General features: G+C 42.4%; 1 protein-coding gene across 3 annotated transcripts in view; it reads left to right on the top strand.

Annotated features, from left to right (window-relative positions):
- The window catches only part of orc1 (origin recognition complex, subunit 1), a 78025-nt gene that overhangs the window by 52868 nt on the left and 2960 nt on the right, over window positions 1-22197 (top strand). For 2 of the 3 annotated variants that reach the window (XM_079672226.1, XM_079672225.1), the window contains exons 13-15: window positions 10775-10894; window positions 10976-11145; window positions 11231-11318. In XM_079672226.1, the coding sequence (XP_079528352.1) occupies window positions 10775-10894; window positions 10976-11145; window positions 11231-11318 (378 nt within the window). The remainder of the gene's footprint in view (window positions 1-10774; window positions 10895-10975; window positions 11146-11230; window positions 11319-22197) is intronic. The other variant, XM_079672227.1, reaches the window with a different exon arrangement.

Below are 22197 nucleotides of genomic sequence, written 5' to 3'. Positions count from 1 at the left end.
TGTGCTGTCCCACGGTAATTCAGAAGGCTCACAGGTCACATTCCGACCATTATTTAAAACAATATGTGCTTTCACACAGTCTACAGTTTGATTTGTATAGAAGGAGATCTGTCAGTTTTCGAATTACCCATTTGCTTTCGGGGAGCCCTATTTTTCAGAGCACATCCTGCTACTAAATATGTCACACCCACGCTCTGTTGACTGGCGCAGCAGCGCGGATGCGATCAATTGCTATAAAAACACTCTTCTACTAATACAGACGGTGTCACTATGCCGGCGGATGTGGCCGTTGTTGAAGCCTCTTCAGGCTCCGCATCGGCAGGCCTCTCCCTCGGTGTGGAGCTGTCAAGCTCGACCCTAACGCCGCTTACAGCCGGCCAACTAAAAGTTGTTTTCTGTTCACGTTGTCATTTTTAGACTCCTTCGCTTCTTTGCTTGTGAATCCAAAAGCTGTGACGCTTGGCTGTTTTCGTTTTGCCATATTTTTTTTATTACACAGCCAGAGTTAAAAAAATATCAATATGAACATTTCAAATACCGCGCCGGCATCACCGCCATAACCGCCATAACCGCCATAACCGCCATAACCGCCATAACCATAGCAACGTAAGTAAGAATGCAGCGCCGCCACGTACAGATGGCAACACCCAGACATATTCACAAATATAAAACAAATATTCAGAAACTGTAAGGAACAATAACTATTATTTATTTCAAGAACTGTTATTTACAGAAACTCAACATTTCTAATCTGTGTGACACAAATATGCACGATTGTTTTGGGCTCCCCCTATTTATCTCAGTCAGCCATCAAGGGAGCTCCCTTCCTCTTTGGGGGAGCCAAGCTCCCCCTAGCTCCCCCCCATTTCGAACAGTGTCTGTGGCTGAATGGCCAGTGATTAGGTGCGGTGCATTTATCATAGGTGATCAGAGCTAACTGCCTGCCGTCAGATTTCATTTAAAAAACAGATCTGATTTTAAGACTATTTCTGCGCTCATAAAGAATGATATGAATAAGAATAATGCGTATTGAACTGGTTTCATTAATTAGTGAGTTTATTTAACACTAGAACCGCCAATCGGGTCAATTTGTGTGATGTGTGTTGTGTGTGTGCAATGTAACTTTTTTTCAATAAAATATTAAAGTCTCCCAGTCCGTGACTTTTCCTGAAAGTGTGTTATGTAGCACCCTATGTTGTTAAGAATTGCATTCTAATAGCGGGATTTGACGGATTTAGGTAGGCCTATACAAAAACCTCTGGCGGTTCTATTGTTAAGGTAATTAGGTACAGTAGAAGCCCTTTTTTATCAGTAACGAATTTAGCAGTTGAACATAAAAGTCAACTAACTGAGGGTCACTTGCAATGACAGTGTTGTGTCTTACTGTAAGCTTGTCACTCAGAGTAACCTACAGTTAATTTAGCTGCTGGAGAAGAAAGATCAAGGGGGGAGGGGGGAAGAGAGCTGTGGTTGATGGGCCATTAGTTGTGTAAATACACAGCTGAGAGCTGCCGTTTCATTCAGACTGTTTAAAAAACTGTAACAATGGACTATTTTTCTTAGCGGATGTATGTCAATTTAAATCAATACATACAATTATTTTTTAAATCAATACATACAACTATTTTTTAAATCAATAAAAACATTTTCTAAATCCATAAAAGCATTTCGATTAATATTGGGAGTCATGTCGTTACTTTGTTGAGAATATGGCCGTGTAATAAGCGGGATAATTTGCAGCGACTGGTTCCTTATGGGGAAAATAACACCCGTGTGAAGAAATCAACTGTGGGAGCAATTATTAGAAAATGGAAGACATACAAGACCACTGATAATCTCCCTCGATCTGGGGCTCCACGCAAGATCTCACCCCGTGGGGTCAAAATGATCACAAGAACGGTGAGCAAAAATCCCAGAACCACACGGGGGGACCTAGTCAATGACCTGCAGAGAGCTGGAACCAAAATAACAAAGGCTACCATCAGTAACACACTACGCCGCCAGGGACTCAAATCCTGCAGTGCCAGACGTGTCCCCCTGCTTAAGCCAGTACATGTCCAGGCCTGTCTGAAGTTTGCTAGAGAGCATTTAGATGATCCAGAAGAGGATTGGGAGAATGTCATATGGCCAGATAAAACCAAAATATAACTTTTTGGTAAAAACTCAACTAGACGTGTTTGGAGGAAAAATAATGCTGAGTTGCATCCAAAGAACACCATACCTACTGTGAAACATGGGGGTGGAAACATCATGCTTTGGGGCTGTTTTTCTGCAAAGGGACCAGGACGACTGATCCGTGTAAAGGAAAGAATGAATGGGGCCATGTATCGTGAGATTTTGAGTGACAACCTCCTTCCATCAGCAAGGGCATTGAAGATGAAACGTGGCTGGGTCTTTCAGCATGACAATGATCCCAAACACACCGCCCGTGCAACGAAGGAGTGGCTTTGTAAGAAGCATTTCAAGGTCCTGGAGTGGCCTAGCCAGTCTCCAGATCTCAACCCCATAGAAAATCTTTGGAGGGAGTTGAAAGTCCGTGTTACCCCAGCGACAGCCCCAAAACATCACTGCTCTAGGGCAGGGGTTCCCAAAGCGGGGGGTCGTGAGATGATTACAAAATAAAAATGGAAAATTAAAAAAAAATTGATTAATTTTTTTAATAATTTTTTTATTTTTATTATTATTAATAATAACGTCTGAATAGGCATTTTCAGGGGCGGACTAGCCATCTGTATAATTTCCCCGCAACGAGGCTTCCCCTTTGACAATCCACTAGCGCAGTGTTTCTCAAACGTTTTCATACCAAGGACCACTTAACCAATAAAAAACACTCATGGACCACCTAACTCCACAAATATCCAAAAACAATAGGCCTGCTTACCCATTCCAACAGTATAACAAATGATAGCCTAATAATGACAGCTTAACCTTCTCTATATCGCCTCGTTCACACATTAAATCAACAATACAAATACAGATTGTATAAGCATTTAGTTCAGGGGTCGGCAACCTTTTTGATATGAAGTGCCATTTAAAAAAATAAAATTGATCAGCGTGCCAACGATCGAGAATTATCAAGGGGGGGGGGGGGGTGCAGTTGAGGAGCTTGACGCTCGTGAACTATCGGCAGGAGGGCGGGGGAGCCTCGCTGAGGGGAAGCGGTGTGTGGACCTGTCAGCGCAACTTACATGATGCCGAATTTAACACATTTAAATAATTGGTTTAAAAGGGATAATAATAAGGACGATCGTCCGTTCTGTGATTTTCCAGAGCACACATTTTATGATATTAGGGTAATGCAGAGTGAGATGCCCGACCCCTGATTTAGTTCAAATGCGATTTAAAATCCTCTCAGGTTTTACACCTCTTATTATGAAATGTAGACTACATTTATTATGTAGTATTATTTTAAACACGAGTTTATGTCCGAGCCAACAGACTCACAGATTGTTGGCTACTGAGAGATATGCAAAATACACCGCATTTAGTACGACACAAACCTCCGCTGTGGATTTTCAAAACAAAATACAATAAAACTATGGTCGCAGGCCCAAGTTTAACTCTCTGAGGCCTGCATGGTCTGTCTCCAAAACAAAAATAAAAAACGTTTATGCAGCCTCAACAACAGCCTCTGATCATCAACAGTCTTCATTCAATGCTTCATCAGATGCATATATTAGATAATAATCTCTATCTCACTCCTAACACATCTAAATCTACTTTCAGCATGGATAAATGTTCATAAAATACATCCATTGTTTGTTCTATATGTTTCTTGAAATCCTAAAAAACACATAGTTTTTCTAGAACGGATTACAAATCACCTGAAAATGGTACAAACAACCCGGCGGCAGACATACGTCTCTGGGCGGGCATTTGATTTACCAGGGCGGGCCCACCCCGAAACTTACATTTCCCGGGAAATCTGAATTGTCAACGGGGGGGAGGGGCTGTTAGACGCTCGAGATTTGTTAACGGGGGGGGGGGGAGGCGATCGTGAATTGTTTTTACGGAAACAGAGGGGTTTTAGGTTGCAATAAGGCTGTTGACGGTCTTATTATAGGCTGCATCCATTGGTTGGTTTTGTGGCACATTTGTAACGCTGTGCCAACTTGGGCAAGCATGCAGGCAAACTTGAGGTGCGCACACAGGGTGGAGTGAGGTTGAGCGATGCAGATAGCGTGTGCAGCGGTCTGCTTGCGCACAGAGCCGGAGTTTGTGAGAGAGCCGGCTTGAGTCAATTTCTCTTCAAAATATAATTAATTGCCAGCCTCCCTTGTCCCTGGCAAACCAGTTACGTTGGTAACGTAACAGATTTCTTATAATGTGCCTGCATCTGGCGCTGATTTGCCATATTGCTTTCATGAACCACTTCCTGATATCCATTGTTGCAGGTAAATATAAATGATAATAGCCAAACTAACATAGCAAGAGTAAACTGACAGGCTGCTGTGCCGCATCTCACTCACAAATCCACACGACTCAACCCAGCGAAAAACCAGTCTCGCGCGCAGCCTTTCATTCAAAATTTCATAGCAAAATTTAAAAAATGATATTAAACTAATCTTTCAACATAGTTTAAAACAAAAATAAATATTAGGACAGAGCCCTACAAATAACAACCATAAACATAATAATAAAACAATTAAAATGTTGTATTCAGCCCTGATTAAAACTGCGGGCCCAAATCCTGGATGGGCGGGCCCGGCCCCATGGGGCCCGCCCGTGTCCCCCCCCGTCGACAGGGAGTCGCCAGTCTCTGGCACTGTTATTTTGGGGGTCGCGGGCTGAAAAGTTTGGGAACCCCGGAAGAAGAGATCTGCATGGAGGAATGGGCCAAAATACCAGCAACAGTGTGTGAAAACCTTGTGAAGACTTACAGAAAACGTTTGACCTGTGTGGAAATTATTTTAGGTGGGGCTATTGTAATGGTGAATAAACCACACGGGGAACATTTTGAGAAATTACCCCTTAAATTAAATTGGCTACACTATTTCATCGTTGCTGTTGTATGATTGGTGTTTAGCTACGATATTTAGCGTCTACAGCACCTCTGCTTTTAGGGTTGACGTAGACCCAAACGTCGCCCGAAGGTCCCCCGTTGTTGTTGTGGGAGCTGCTGAACTAGCTAACGCTACATTAACGCTTATTTCTTTTGCAAATGGTGCGGGGCCTTCAAACACGTTCCCCTCCACTGGTTTCAACCAAGCACTAAATTAGATGTTTTCCAACCAAATACGGTTGAACTGACACTTTCCCATATTAATTTGTAAGTAGATTCGATGATGCATGAGTTTCTGACTGCCGCAAGCTGAAGCTTGGTTGCTAGGTTACTAGCTGGGTGTTCTCCAATAAGGGGCCGGGGGAAACAAAGTTAGTGATTACTGGTTCCATGTTGATTTAATTCAATACAAATTGTTGGGGGGAACTGAAAGGCTATTACCGTACTGGTTACTTTGCAGCCCGGACATTTCCCCCAAAACACATTTAGACACTATCGCAACACAGAAGTACCTTTTCAAATCCGATCATTTTTAAGACCTTCTAAATCATATTTAAGACCTTTCTTATTTTTTTGGTCATTTTTAAGACCTTTTTAAGGCCTTACATTCAGATTATCAAATTTAAGACTTTTTAAGACCCCGCGGGAACCCCGAGGAGACTAAATACGAACATTATATGCAGACACAGATGTGGTTCAGAAACACAGAAATATTTTAGAAAACAGACCATTGAGTCAAAACATCTAGTTTGATGGAGTGTGTGTGTGTGTGTGTGTGTGTGTGTGTGTGTGTGTGTGTGTGTGTGTGTGTGTGTGTGTGTGTGTGTGTGTGTGTGTGTGTGTGTGTGTGTGTGTGTGTGTGTGTGTGTGTGTGTGTGTGTGTGTGTGTGTGTGTGTGTGTGTGTGTGTGTGTGTGTGTGTGTGTGTGTGTGTGTGTGTGTGTGTGTGTGGCCGTTTCATGGGAAACAAAAGACAGTGTTTACCTCTTTGCATCCAGCTAGTCACACACACAGTTACAATCACACTCCCTTTAATTGACATAATTAATAGATAGTTTAGCTTCTCACCATCATTTGCTGTGGCCCACTGATGTTAACGATCGTAACTGAAAGGCTGCCTGTCAAACGTAAACATTCAGCCACGTGACTCGCAAATAAGACGGATCCTTTCTAGCCATAACCCTGAACCCACAACGCTGATTGGCTGAAATTATGTTTCGGAGCCATAGCTTACAGATAGCAACAGTCAGCTGCTAGTGGCTGCTGCTTCACTGGTTGAGGGCTCCTCTCTTAGCGCCCAGACGAGGGGATAATGACACACGGGCAAGGCCAGGCCGGAAACATGTGACTTATCAGTAACTTTAGACATCGTAACACCATTTTAAATGAGATTTTATTGTAGATTATACATTTTACTGATACCAATTATATAATATTTACCTTGTTCATGAAACATTTTTAATTTAAAAATCTTTAATTTTTAAAAATATATATATGTATAAAAAAAAAAAAAGGATTAATTAAAAAAAATTAAATTTGTAATGTGGGAAGAGGTGGCGCGGTGCCCCTATGGGCCGGCCGCATCTGATTATGCCTATTGTCTATATTGTAAATGAAGACTATTGTTATAGATGGATAGATAGATGGATGGGGTTATTAAGCCTATATTCTTTTGTGTGACTCTACCTGCAGTTCCTCCCTGATTTCCGTCACTTTCTCTCTCTCTCTCTCTTTCTTTCTCTCTGCCTGTCCTGTCTCTTCCTTACCAAAGCTGAGCTTCGACTGACGTAGTGTTTTCATTATATCTAAGTCTGTGTAAAAAGAAAACAATACAATGTTATACCTCCAATGTTTTACTCTAATTGAAATGAAAGAAAAGCGTTACAACGTTTGTTAAAAGTTAATCCTTCTGACATTGGATGAATGTAATTAACTTTAGCTCTCTAGTTTATTCACGCAATTTAAACCAAAGTATAGCCTGTAACTGCAATATAAGTTAGTGTGCATGTTGTCGGGAGTCCACTGACTAACACAGAGCGTTCACACAGGATCTGCTGGTTATATGATGTCCTGATGAACAGAAACGCGAGCAGCCCGCTGGACTCGGATCTCTAGATACCTAATCGCTGCTCCGGTTCAAGTCCGGGCTGCGGTGGTTTGTTGATACTTAATACAGGTCGTCTTCTTCTGTTTGCTTTAATCAAGGCTAAGTAGTTATGCAGCGCACCCATCGTCAGTAAATGGAAGTACTACAAAGAACCCAGTTTAGTGCAATTATTTCACAAGTTTAGTTATATACATACACAGCTCGAAAAAAATTACCAAGGTCCGGACCTCGGTGACCTCAATGGTGGATACGGCCATGTTCAGAGTCACACATAGTATCAGACAGTGCACTAAATCAACCCATAAAAAGGAGACAACTTGTATTTTCTCCAACACAATTGTAATGGAAATAATATATACGACTGTAGGCATTGTGGCTAGCAGAGTGACATGAATATTTTCTCTTTGTAGGGTTTCCTAATATCTTTTCAATTGAATTCAAGCGTAAATTGTTTTATAATCTTTCTGCTCCTTGAATAAAAGGCATCCAAGCCCGAAGATAGGTCAAGTTTTGGATTTAGGGCGCAGTTAAAATCACCCCCTATTATTATGTCACCGTGCAGAGAAGAGATCGAAAGGAAAACATTATTATAGAAATGTGGGTCTTCATTATTGGGCCCATATAGATTAACCAGAATCAAGTTTTGGTTCAGGAGTGAACCTTGTATAATAACGAATCTGCCTGCAGGATCTAAGATAGTTTTAGGTATGATGGACCCTCCAGAAAAACCCGGGCAAAAATCCTTGATTATGCGGGCTAAAATCCTTGATTATGCGATTAAACATGCAGGGTTTTTATGTGATTTTATGCGGTGAAATTGCGTGAAGTTGTGAAATATGCGGAAAGTTGCGAAAAATAATAGATTTTTTTTAAAATATTGGGCTGTCTTATTTATTCTCTCTCACACACAACCTGCCACTAACGTTAAACCCCTTTCCTATTCAATTAAACACATTCAATGTTTATTTATTGTAAAAGCAATTGGGCTATTTTAATCACACACACACACACACACACACACACACACACACACACACACACACACACACACACACACACACACACACACACACTTCTCCGCCTCATTCTGTTTCATTTCGTTCATTATCTGACCAGCTTCAATCTTGTAGGCTACTCACTTTGTTTCTTGTAGCCCTCGAAAGAGTTTTGGAGGTTGATGCCTCGGTGAACGTGAGTTGTTTGGCTTTCTTGTCCGCAGCAGCAGAAAGCATTTTCGAATGTTTGAATGAATCAAAGTGGGTCGTCACCGTGGATTTTCTCTTAAGACTTACGGCCCGTCCACACTACAGCTTCGACAGCTTCAAAAACGGTTTCCAACGCGTCTGCCCATTCACTTTGAATGGGTTGACGTAACGTTGCCTCGCTTTTCGCCGAACTGAATTGTGGGTAGCGGAGCTTTCCTGGCGTTTCAGGATTCGGAAGCTTTCGGTGGAAGCGTCAGCCAATCAAATCATATGCCAGTACTAGCTCTAGCCAATCAAACCACTGCTTGTGTGTCAGGGGCGGGAGATTCATGTGATTGGTTGTTGGTCAAGCTTTTTTTGAAGCTGTAGTGTGGGCGGGCCGTTATGCTCCAACTCACAGTTGCACGGGGTGCAGAATAGTTTCCCCCCACTTTCGTGAAAGACATCGGGGTACTGCTTTGCCCGGTCTTTAGCAGAAATGTTCGTTGGTAAATAAGATGGATCAGATTTTTTCATCTTGGTGTTTTCTCTCTCGTGTGAGTTCCACACGTTCACTCTATGGTGTTGTTTACCTTCTGTGATGCGCGAGCTGATGAAGTTGCGTCATCATCATCGTCACTATTTCACGTCAAGGCGAGTTAACTTTTTTCCCCCTCAACTTTGTGTGGAAAAATGCGGGGATTATGCGCCCCTTTGCTAAATATGCGGCCTTTTAAAAATCTCCGCCATTTTGCTGATTATGCGGTAAATTCTGCGATCGCAGAATCGCGTTTTTCTGGAGGGTCTAGTATGAGAAGAGGAATGAATGTATGCACAAAAACAACAACTCCCCTGGTCTGTGATGAAAAAGAGCTTGCTATTACCTGGCCTTGCCATATTTTTCTTAATCGAGCAGTTTAACCGTGGTTATCTGTTAATGCTTACTGATCCTTTAGAAGGAGCAAAAAAAAAAACGCCCACCTGATAAACCTTGACTTGTGCTCTGACCCTGGTATCAGCAGAATGTGGTCACCTAATAACTGAAAATAGCAGTGTGTGTATGTATATATACTGTGTTAACCTGTTAAGCCCCATAGCCTCCGTCGGCGATGAATATCAAAACAACGGCCCGGGGTGCAAAACGCATTAATATTGAAAATAATTTAGGCCTACCTTTGATGATCAAATCACTTAAACACAAAGTCTATCCTCCTGTCCTTTTGGATGAAGTACTTGATGGTGGGGTCATGCAGCTGATCCTTTGCTACTCCAATTTATCACTAACTCAATCTTGATAATGACTGTTAATAATTTTGCAACGATGTCATCACTATCACTGACGTGAGCCATCATGAACAAACATATGCTAATTAGCTACTTCCCCCTAGCTTGACCCATTGTTATTATAATACATGCATAAACTTGACAGAGGGACGGAACTTGTCATAAAGTCCTCGATAATAAAGCCCACCCATTTAGAGGGAAGATATGATTGGTCAATTGTACTGTCATTTTCCATTACTCTCTCGTTGAGTTACTATAGCTGGGCCCTCTGGTGGTCCAGCTATAAATTCACAATCACCTCCTATCTTCACAGTAACTCGCAGAGACGGCCAAAGGAGCTTCTTTCATTTAACCCTCCTCATTCCAACAGAAACTGAATAGGCAGATTCGAAGAATTTATGTCTTTGGAAATGTTATTTTAAATACAATTACATAGTTATTTTGGTAAAGCTAATGAAAAATATAACCATTTTTAAAATGTTTTTTCTTTAAAAGTGACCAATCATGCAAAATGCACTTTTGTACGTCTTTTATACATGAATATGTGTCCCCGGTGTTCCAGGGAACTCACCAAGTGTCAGAAAACACAACCCTCTCTATTTTCCTCCATACCCAAATCTCTTAAAAAGGGGCTGCAACGGATCTGATACAGACTGATCCAGATTTGAACACTTCTATGACGTCACAGAAGTGGCGCTACCGCTATTGGGCCAACTCCACCAATCGGGAGGAGACAGCCACGGACATTGCCGTTCGAAAGCGCTGGAGAAGCTGTAGTACATATGCCAGGCCTCTAGATGGTGCTGTTCTCACAGAATCAGCCCATTCAAAGACAGTGTTAAATTGGGCGAAATGAGGAATGGCTAAAATGCATGATCTGTTTGGTATTTTGAAAAAGAAAAATGCTTTTAAAATTTTTTTTTTTAGAATATCTTAGGACCTCAGAGTGGGCCTAGAGGGCCCTGATGGCTCGCCACTGCTTTAAATGAGTAGGTCCTTTTTAATATGTAGAATGCACTAATGGCTGAATCCAGAGTTATTTTCCCACCTCCCTTCATGTGGCGACACATGGTACTGGGAGGCGGGGTTTTAGATAAAAGCTGCATGATCCAGTGATTTTTGTACTGAAAAGTGGAGATGAATATCAAAATAAAAAATGACAGGTGACATGACTCTTTGCTTGTCTAAATGTTTATAGGGTTTAACAAGGCTATCTTTCCAGCCGTACAGCTTTAAACAGCTTCAGCAGATCATCACGTCCCGGCTGAACAAGGTGAAGGCCTTTGAGGAGGACGCACTACAGCTTGTGTCCAGGAAGGTACACAATCTTTCTCACCGTTTCACCTCACCTGAACTCATTCACAGGTCCGTTCACTAAAATTCTCCTCTCCCCTTGCAGGTGGCTGCTCTGTCGGGCGATGCTCGCCGATGTTTGGACATTTGCCGCAGGGCGACAGAGATTTGCGGACACTCTGCTGCAGACACTTCTTCCACAGGATTGGTGGGAATGAGTCATGTGATGGATGCGCTGAATGAGATGTTTTCCTCTGCTTACATCACCGCCATCAAGTGAGATTCTCCCTTCAGTCACATTTATAACTTGTTGTGAATTCTAGAGGAGCGATGAGATAAAGGGACTATTGTGTGCCTTTAGGTGTGTGTCGGTGCAGGAGCAGCTCTTCCTCAGAGCCATCATTGCAGAGTTTCGGCGGCTGGGATTGGAGGAGGCCACTTTCCAACAGGTAAAAATCTAACAAATGGGTAAGAGTTCAAAACAACAACCTTTACATCCTACACTGATGTCTGAGATTTAGAAAATAAGCAGTTAAAGCCTCCATATAGCCTCTATATCAGCATGTTTCTTTATTACAATTGAAAGTTTGACATTTTGAAACTGTAAAATGCTGAATGTATGTTGTTACACTCCCATTTTTGTACTAATTTGAAGAAACATTTAACCCTTGTATGGTGTTCATATTTTTGTTACTCAGCCAGTGTTCGTGGGTCTGGTGGACCCGCTGCCTTTTTGGGCTTCAATTCAACACAATCAAACTATTTTATGTTAAAATACTCAACAGCTGTCAGGGCTCGACATTATAAATGGCCCTCTGGCCCGGAAGCACTATTTAGACACCCCGGGCCAGTTTAACGTACTTTCCACTTGCCCGCTCGGGCCACTAAAAATATTGGTTTAAAAAAAATAAATGGGCCTGTGGTATTGGTATTTTGACTAGTAATTTAGTTCAATTGTTTCGTTTATTAATGCAGGGTGTCCGCGGGGTCTTAAAAAGTATTAAAAGTTGATAAATCAATTTAGCGAAAATTAAGGCTTTTAAAAAGTATTAAAAAGTATTAAATGGCATTTTCCAAGGTATTAAGAAGTCCAACAGCAACGACAACATGAAACACCCTTTAATTTACTGAAACGACATGTCGGGAAACCCCACAAGGCGGCCCCATGCATAGCGCGCCGTAAAATGCTGCTTATTATTTTAAGTTTCGTTGCCTTGCTCCGCTCTGTGTGTGTGTGTGTGGGGGGAATAAACGACTACGGTAACGGGTCCCAAGGTGGGAAGACCGGCATACGCAACGCTCTGGGGGTCCAACGGCTCCGTGTGTGCCCTATATGATAATTTTCTGATAACGATGAAAGAGCCCGCCTCCCTCTCCCCACGTCTCCTGCTGCTGCTGGGCTGTCAGAAGAGGGGGAGGAAAAGAGAGGCAGTCACCGTTTATTAAATATTCTTATATTATTATACAGAGAACAGAGTCGTTATCAATTTGTTTTAAAGCTCAATAAATAACAAAGAAGACCTCTGACCGGCACTTTGTACGGAAGATTTAAACTTTAACGGACATGTTGACCGGCGGAACATTTTTTTTACGGAAACTGCCGCACGGTCCCCTCGTTCCTTGGAAAAGGCGGAGAGGTGGGTGTTTTTCATCTGCTGGTGGACTACCTGAGAGATACAGCAGGAGAACACGCCGTCCACCGAGGAGAATAAACAGAACGGCAACCATTGCAACCATGCTCCGGGTTCTTCTTCGCTGCTTTTGGTGTATTTCGGGCGGCAGCAGCGCCACTTACAGGCATGACATATGTACTACATCGTTTCCAGCATTTGCAGCGGTCTAGTGTGAACGGACACGTTAATGAATCGAATGCGTGTGAAAGGAAGCCTTTTTTGCGCTTGCGCATGCGTTTTACCGTGTGGGGCCGGGGTCTAAGCCAAACTATATACGGTCACAGAGATCTGCTATTTTAAAGTAAAGTCAACACATATAGACCCTAAATATAGTCTATATTAAGAACGAGAAAAGTCTTAACATATATATCCTTTTTTGTAAACATATGACAAATGTGTGAGGGTGATGACGTCAGAGCATCGTCTTATGTGCCAGGGCTTAGCCCCGGACAGCCCCAGCCCAATTTAACCCCTGGGTATTTGTGAGGGAGCTCCTATATGGCATTACCCCGCTGAAGCTCACCAAAGTTTAACATATTTCATAGTTCAAAGTTTTGTCAATTGTTTTGTTTATTGGTCAAATACTGGTTTCTAATGTTTTCTGAGGAGTTTTACTGGAATGAAAGAGCACAGAGTACAGAAGCAACAAAGCAGCATACTGCATTACACCTGACCTTCACAGAGAGGTTGAAGTTCATGTGGAGAGAAGGCTTCAGTAGTCTGTCTGCACTCTGTTTAGTTTTGCTATCTTACAATCAATATAGTAAATGTGAGGTAAAGTGTGTTGCCAATGTAACCGGTTAGAACTCAAAGTTGCGATGAGGTCTTAAAATGTATGGAGAGGGTCTTAAAAAAGGTCTTAAAAGGTATTAAATTTGACTTCAGGATTCCTGCATATACCCTGTAATGCTACAACATAGCGTTTCGTCAGGCGGTTGTCGTTGTTGGGTGAAAAGCAAACGGCTGTTTGCTGCGGAGCGCAGCGCAAGCAGGCTCCTGTGAGTGGGAGCGTGCTCCTTCTCACTACAGACTATCGCGCCACCTAACCATTCGCCTAAATGTTTTTAATACCAGCGGTAACCGGCCAAGTGCCAGGCAAAAAACAATCTTCAAATAAAAGAAAGTCACCGGAGGAGTTAAAGGAGAGTGACAGGGAGTATGAGAAGAAGAGGGAGAGAAGGTTTTAGCCACACTGTAACGCTTCCTAAAACCCTTTTATAATCTATCGATTAGATTTATGATTTGAAAATTATAAAAGTAGGGTAACAAAACGTGAAGATTATCCGGCTGAACAAAACGTGCATTTATCAAACAGGTTTGTTTTCCACTGACCTTATTTCCAGCTATTTTCCAAAACCCTGTGGAGAAATCCCATTGTTTTTTGTCGAGGGAACCAGCGGCTTACTTCCTGGTTTTAGGATGCGTCACTGCACCTCTCAATATGATGCCAATGTAAACAAGGTCTTCTGTCGGCTCTGTACATCAATGTCGACCTATGCTGACAAGTAAGTGAAGAATAGAAAATATAAAGGTATTGGCTATAGGGAAATGTCCCAGCAGTTTAGGAGAATAAAGGTTCTAATCTAATCTATTACATATAATGTTGTAGTACAAGTAGTAATGTCGTTAGTGCATAAATTAGTATTTGCGACAAATGTGTTAATTATTTTCCTTATAAATCGGACTAATGCTCCGGGCCAGTGGTTACAATGGTGGGGCCATAATACAATTCCACCGGCCCGGAGGGCCAGTGGAATTGTATTATCCTTAATGTCTACCCTTAATGTCTACCCCTAGCTTTTTACTTAATCTCAATTTCAAGCAATATAAACAACATATATGGTTAATATTTGCCTTTTACATTTGTTAGATAACATTAATGAATTAAAGTGCTGCTTGTCTTTTTGCCCACTGAACGGATGGTCCTGTGGCTCGTCTTTTTTTGTAACTAGCTGATGCTCAATCTCATCCTCTTCTTCAAAGTCACTGTCAGACTCAGAATTCTCAGAAATGTGATCCCCACATTCTGAAGCCCCTTCCTCTACATCAGGGGTCTCAGACTCAATTTATCTGGGGGCCGCTGGACATAGAGTCTGGGCAAGTCTGGGCCGCTTCAAGTATTCCGCAAAACATTTATTAAAAAATACAACATTAACAGTTCTTCAACATCTTCTTAACATGAACTGTTCTTCACAACATAACTATGTACAGTTGCTCTTTCTTGCCTACTCCTTGCTGGTAGAGACCTGGCAGCGCTTCCTCTCACACAGCTGAGCCACATTTGGTTTGAGGAAGGAAGCAGTTGAAACCCTCAGTATCGCTTGAAGATGTGCATCAGTAAGTCTGGACCTGTACTTTGACTTATTGAAGTTCATGGTGGAGAACAGCTGTTCACACATATATGTGCTCCCAAAAAGGCACATGGTCCGCTTGAACATCCTGGAAATCTCAGGGAAGGAGGGGGGCAATTCTCTCATGAACTGTCCAAGCTTGTCTGCTTTCCCATTCACTTCCCTGAACTTGGCTTTGAGTTCAGAATTGCACTGCAGGTCGATGAGCTCCATTTGAAGCACACCAGGGGCATTTTCCACATCAAAGGAGAAGGGGTCTGCAAACATTTGGAAAGTGGCTCTGTGTGTCTTGAAGTGTGCAAACCGCTGATCGAATTCCTCCTGTAGCTTCACAATGGCATCAATATACTTCTCACCACTGAATGCTGTGCCCCTGTCCATGAGAGCCTTGCATGCTGGGAAATGGCAGAGGTTTTTCTGAGGGAGCTGGGCTTTCTACAACATCAATTTTGTAGAGAATGCTCTGACATTGTCATATGCTGCACTAACAAGCTGGCCCTGGCCCTGGCCCTGCAACTTCTTATTCAGAGCATTCAGCTCCTGCGTGATGTCAACAAGAAAATTAAGTCCATGAGCCATTTGGGATCACTCAGCTCGGGAACAGCCATCCCACCCTTCTCCAGCATGAATACTTTCAGTTCTGTTCTCAACTCAAAAAACCTCTTCAGGACGTTTCCCCTGCTGAGCCAACGTACCTCTGTGAAGTAGAGCACATCCTCATATTCTGACTAAATTTCCTCCAAAAAAGCACGGAACTGGTGGTGCTTTAAGCACCTGGATCTGATATGGTTGATGCATTTCACAACAACAGACATCACATTGTCAAACTTCAAGCATTTGCTGCAAAGGGCCTGCTGATGGATAATGCAGTGCAGAGCAATAGCCTCCTCCACACCCTCCTCCTCCAGTTTTCTTTGAACAAGTGCCACCAGCCCGTTTTTTCTCCCTGTCATTGATGGCGCTCCGTCCGTCGTAATTCCAACAAACCTCTTCCATGGCTGACCGATATCCGCAATGGCATCACACAGTTGCTGAAATATCTCCTGAGCGGTGGTCTGGCCATGCATTGGTTTCACTGTAAGCAACTCCTCTGTCACTTCAAAATTGTCATCAACACCACGGACATACATTGCGAGCTGAGCGGTGTCAGTGATGTCTGTGCTCTCATCAAGAGCCACAGAGTATAAACGGAAAAGTTTGGCTTTGTCGCACAGCTGATTATATATGTCACTTGATAAGTCAGAAATGCGCTCTGCCACTGTTAGCTGACAGGCTGATGTTGTTAAACTGACCCTTCTTTTCCGGACAGACTATACTTGCAGCCTGCAACATGCATTTTTTTACAAACTCGCCTTCCGTAAACGGCTTTCCCGCCCTAGCAATCATCATTTTGCATACTCTGCATGTTTAGTTGAGTAGTGACGTTTGACGTTATACTCCTTGTATACAGCGATTTTCTCTCAGGCTGATGTTGTTAAACTGACCCTTCTTTTCCGGACAGACTATACTTGCAGCCTGCAACATGCATTTTTTTACAAACTCGCCTTCCGTAAACGGCTTTCCCGCCCTAGCAATCATCATTTTGCATACTCTGCATGTTTAGTTGAGTAGTGACGTTTGACGTTATACTCCTTGTATACAGCGATTTTCTCTGTGCATATAAGGCACGTTGCGTTTCCCCTGTACTCAACAAAAAAATATTCAGTCTCCCACTTCTCCTGAAATGTTCTGTGGTCATCATCGATTTTTCTTTTCCCTGAAAGTTTTGATGAAGACATGGCGATATATTTTGCTTCCACTCTGTCACTTTTGGACCACTCTGGATTGATTCCGCTGCGCGCATTTGATTGACGTGTGGCGGAGTTCCCTCGGAGGGGGGAGGGGCGAGGGAACTCCGCGCAGCAGTTCCCTGCCAGCAGCAGCAGCAGCGGGAAAAATAAAATTGAAATATAAAGCGCAAACGCGCGGGCCAGATTAACACTATTACATGATATCAACAAAGGGGCCATGAGAAACTGTCTCGTGGCCCGCGGGCCTGGAGTCTGAGACACCTGCTCTACATCATCATCATCAAATGGTTCACTCTCTTCCAAAATAATTTGCAAGGCCCTCTGAGCAGAGAATCTTTTGGCCATCTAGATCAGTTGTGATAAGGACCCCACACACACACACACACACACACACACACACACACACACACACACACACACACACACACACACACACACACACATACACATACACACACACAGACGGCCCAGACAGGTGCACAGGACCTACAATTTCCACACTTTGGTTAGCCCCCGGTCAAACACCCTGTATGTAATGTAAATGTATGGGGGGGAGGGTGGGGTGTTAGTGGGTGGTCATTGAAAAGGTGTTCTGATAAATGTTCTTCACAGAAAATGAGCCAAGGCCAAAAAATTATTTATCATATCATTTTTCTTTAGCTAAAAAATGAAAACGGGTCCCACAGACCCGAATACCATTCAAGGTTTAAATTAATTCAGAGGTGCTAGTAGGTGGATATATGTTTTTGATTTTGGACAGAGCCGGGCTGGTGGTCAATTGCCGATGACCACCAGCCTGTGACCTCACAAAACACTTTTTTGGTACCAACTTCAATATTTACAACAGTGTTCAATAGATAAGTATTACATAAATTATGTATTACTTTTGGACAGATTGGATTTAAGCATTACAATTTTCTTAAACCAAAAATGCCACAAAAGTCTAATACAGCGCCAGTCACAATCTGTTGATTTTATAAAAATTAAAGTTAATGGTGTTCCTGGACTTTACTCTCCATATTGAGAGACACATTAGCCCCACTTTAAAGGCTGCATATTTGACTTTTTATATAAACGAGGTAAATAAACCCAGAAAAATGTTCTAAGGGCCCATGTCCACATTACATCAGCAATCATTTGATGCATGCTTCTTAATTATATAAAAGGTCACCTATCTACATCTCTAAAAATGGGGAACAACGGAGCTGATCTAGATTTGCTGCAGTCATGACTACATTACTAAAATGTGGGCTCGCTTTACACCCACGGCCCTATCAGAAACGTTGCGGTACCAGAAACAATGTGCCACGTGTTTCGGAAGTAATATGGTCTGTGTTTACATTAGCGTTGCTAACACTCAGAGCTAACGCTGTACTGTAGAGAATATGTGTAAAGAAGCAGGATATAAAAAGGTACTCGCCTTGTGAAAAACCTGCAAGAGAGAAAGCATTTGAGCTCCATACTGTTTCAGAAATAATGCTTGATGTGGTTTGGAAGATAATATGGCGTTTAATCATGGCAGCGTTTAGCTGAGTTTCTGCTGGTAGACAGCCTTCTCTTCACAGAGCTCACTGCTTGCATGCGGATGCTCCAAAGGGGTGTGGCCAACAGCAGCCCGGTTAAATTTAAAGGGCCAGACCCAGAATCAGCACTTTAGTAACAGGGCGGAAATAGAGGGGTATGATGCATGACACAATGGGTGATCTGTTTGTTATTTTGAGCAAAACACATTATATATTCCAAAAATAGCTTCAAGCTATCTTTGGCTCGTGACTTGCTGTAACAAGAATGTAAATTTCCCCTCTGTGGGACAAATAAAGGCATTCTGAACTATTTGTCGTACACTCTTATAGGAGGTATCGATGCACTCGGCAGCAATTTCCTGTTTTGAAATGATTTACCCCACCCCCTAATCTTTAGCTACACTCTTCTTAACTCTATCAATCCCTTTGTCATAGACTTTTGTGGTAGGCATCAACAGGGGCGTAGCACAAAACTCCGGGCCCTATACATAAGCTATCTCCGTAGGCCCCCTTCCTCTCTTGATCCATGTCTCTAATGCACCTTTTTAAAATGTATTTAGAAATTACTGAGCCAACAACAGTCAAAATAAATCTGAAGTGTTTATTAGGGAAGTCATGAACTAAAGTATAAATAGTAATAATAGAAGTAATGATTATCTGTGCACAGTTCAACCCTCTTTCCTCAACATACTGCTGCATTCGACACGGTGAACCATCAGATCCTCCTTTGCACTCCAAGAACTTGGAGTTTCAGGCTCTGCACTTTCCCTCCTCACCTGATACCTCGAAGACCGCACCTACAGGGTAACTTGGAGAGGGTCCGAGTCCGACCCTTGTCAATTAACTACAGGGGTCCCTCAGGGCTCTGTTCTTGGTCCCCTCCTATTCTCTCTGTACACAAACTCGCTCGGATCGGTCATTAGCCCGCATGGTTTTTCATACCATTGCTACGCTGATGACACCCAATTAATTCTGTCTTTTCCCCGCTCAGAGACCCAGGTCGTCGCACGCATCTCCGCTTGTCTAGCTGACATCTCTCAGTTGATGTCTGCTCACCACATAGACACCTAGACTGCTCAACCTTAACAAGACTGAGCTGCTTTTTCTTTCGGGAAAAGAGTGTCCTACTCTTGACCTAACAATCAACATCGGCCCCTCTGTTGTTTCCCCGACTCAGACTACAACCCGCTGCTGCAGATACACACTTTACAACATCAGGAGGATACGTCCCCAGCTGACCCAGAAAGTGACGCAACTTCTGGTCCATGCTCTCGTCATCTCACGCCTAGACTACTGCAACTACCTCCTGGCTGGTCTACCTGCATGTGCCATCTGACCTCTGCAGCTCATCCAGAATGCAGCGGCTCGCCTGGTCTTCAACCTTCCTAAATTTTCCCACACCGCGCCACTCCTCCGCTCCCTTCACTGGCTTCCAGTAACTGCTCGAATCCACTTCAAGACACTGGTACTAGCCTACCATGCTGTGAATGGATCTGGCCCTTCCTACATCCAGGACATGGTTAAACCATACACCCCAGCAACAAATGGCTTCCCCCCCACCCTGGCTCCAAAATGGTGGAATGACCTCCCCATTGACATCAGGACAGCAGATAGCTTACACATCTTCCGGTGCAGACTACAAACTCATCTCTTTCGACTCCACTTCGAGCAATACAATTACTAACAAATCACTTCTATACTAATAAAGGACTGGCTTATCTAAAGCTACTTGAGTAGCACTTGAAATGTTTTGGCTCGATGAAACCTGATGTACTTATATGATTCAGTTTTCTTCAAGTTTGTATCTTCTTGGTCGAATGCACTTATTGTAAGTCGCGTTTGATAAAAGCGTCAGCTAAATGCAATGTAATGTACTGTAGTTTACAATTACTTTACTATGGTTAAATGAGGTTTGTTTGGAGTATCATGCTTAAAGGTAGGTAAGTTTGAGAAACCGGCTCGAGATCGCTAGAATTTGAAAATACACGACCGGAGAAAATCAGGCATTCTTCATGTTTATTTAAGCATTTATCATTCCCACGGTATAAGACAGGGGTGGGGAACCTCCGGCCTCCGGGCCGTATACGGCCCGCGAGACCATTTGGTACGGCCCTCGAGGTAATTTATAAACACACGCAAAAAATAAAAAAATTGAAGAAATATAGACCGCAAAAAAATAAAAAAAGTGAGTGCCTGTTTTTCCTGGCCAAGATTATGGTCCTTGAACACAACACGAGCCTAACGTGTCTGACAGGGGTGCAGTTTTGACAGAGAGCACCAGAAAGCCAGAACGCCGCTCCGGCACTTGAGAAATTGCAGTACCCATAAGGAGCCGTACACATGCCGCAGTTTTTGCGTGGCTGTGTCTTTAGTTGAAAGCCCAGTGGGCGATCTGTTCATCTGTCATACTGATCATACAGTCAATAACTTTGTTATTAGCATCTGGTTTGCTAGCTATGCTAACGAATACAAGAAGCTTTTTCTCTAACCAGTGAGCAAAAGGCACATCTTTATCATCTTTATTCATTTTATCTTTATTTATCTGTTGTTATTTTGTTTTACTTGCTTGTAAGCGCTTTGAGCACCAGGAAAAGCGCTTTATAAATGTAATGTATTATTATTATTATTATTATTATTGATATGATCATTATAGTTATAAAAAAATAAGAGAATAAAGTAAACAGGTATAAAATACTGTATGACAGTAAAACAAAGTTGTTATTAATAAAGAAGAATACAGTTTGAAAGGGGAGTGATTTGTAAAATATCCATAAAGAAAAAGAAAATCTGCTTACAGTTCTGTTTCATATGTGTGTTGAGAGATGTATCCATACATCTCTTCTTGTTGCTCTCAAAGTGCACCAGATTGATGCTTTTAACTTCAATATTTAAAAACAAATCTTCCAGGGGAGCATGCCCCCTGGACCCCCCTAGAGGGTGTGAGGTACCCCCCTACTTAAATCTTGTCCACATGGATATGAAACTAAATACATTTTCACACATCTTGTGTCCATATCTTTCTGTTGTGGTGCTCATGCCACACCGTGCACGTGCATGCATGCGCGAGTCATGGTAAGATATCTGGATTAAGAGGTTGCTTTTTCTTTGCACAGCATGAAAGAAAGGCCAAATGAATGGGCTGTGTTTTTTTTGTCTTTTTAAGCAGAGGTCAATAATTTGTACGGCCCTCGGAGGATGTTGAAAAAATTGAAATGGCCCTTGAGAGGAAAAAGGTTCCCCACCCCTGGTATAAGACGAAACAAAAAAAACACCATCTTAGTTTTCTAACCACTACATTGAGAGTGCTTACTATACGGCATAATAACAGACAACTGAACAAGACTTCACAAGTCATGTTTATTTGCATAAACAGTAACACACAAAAAATCAGAAAGCATAAATGCCAAAATGCTAAATAATTCAAACTTTAGAAAGCTGAAAAATCTTTACAAGTTATGATTGATCTTCAAACTGTAATGTATCTTATGGAACTGATGATATTGGACTTCATTCCCCAGTAAATGACACTGACGGGTCTTCTTCCAAATCATTACTACTTCTTCTTTGAATTTTGTATGTTTCATGTTTTTATGTTTTTGTTCAAGCCAATTAGGAAGTTCGCCAGTCGCTGAAGCAAATTCTCATTGAATTACATTGGGAAAGAGACGTCCGTAAATCTTTTTTTTTTTTTTTAGGTAAATCAACTTTCCTTTTTTGACATTTGACAGAGCAGAGAGCGACTGAGACGCGGGGCTTAATGCTGCGTTCACACCGGACGCGATGCCAATATTCGCTTCGCTCTAATCGCTCGAGTTTCACCGCGGCTGCCAGCTGACTCGCATCATTCAAACAAGACGCGCTGGCTCGGGTTTTACAAATACAACAAAATGAACATATTTTACCGTGATTAAATTGTAATACACGTTTCTAAATGATGCCGACGTAACAACATACTGATACCGGTTATTAAAAACCATGAATTAATGCTTGA

The sequence above is a fragment of the Notothenia rossii genome (genome assembly GCF_949606895.1).
Source record: "Notothenia rossii genome assembly, chromosome: 1".
NCBI classification, from domain to species: Eukaryota; Metazoa; Chordata; class Actinopteri; order Perciformes; family Nototheniidae; genus Notothenia; species Notothenia rossii.
The sequence above is the reverse complement of the archived record's forward strand: the minus strand, read 5'-3'. Positions and strand labels throughout refer to the sequence as shown.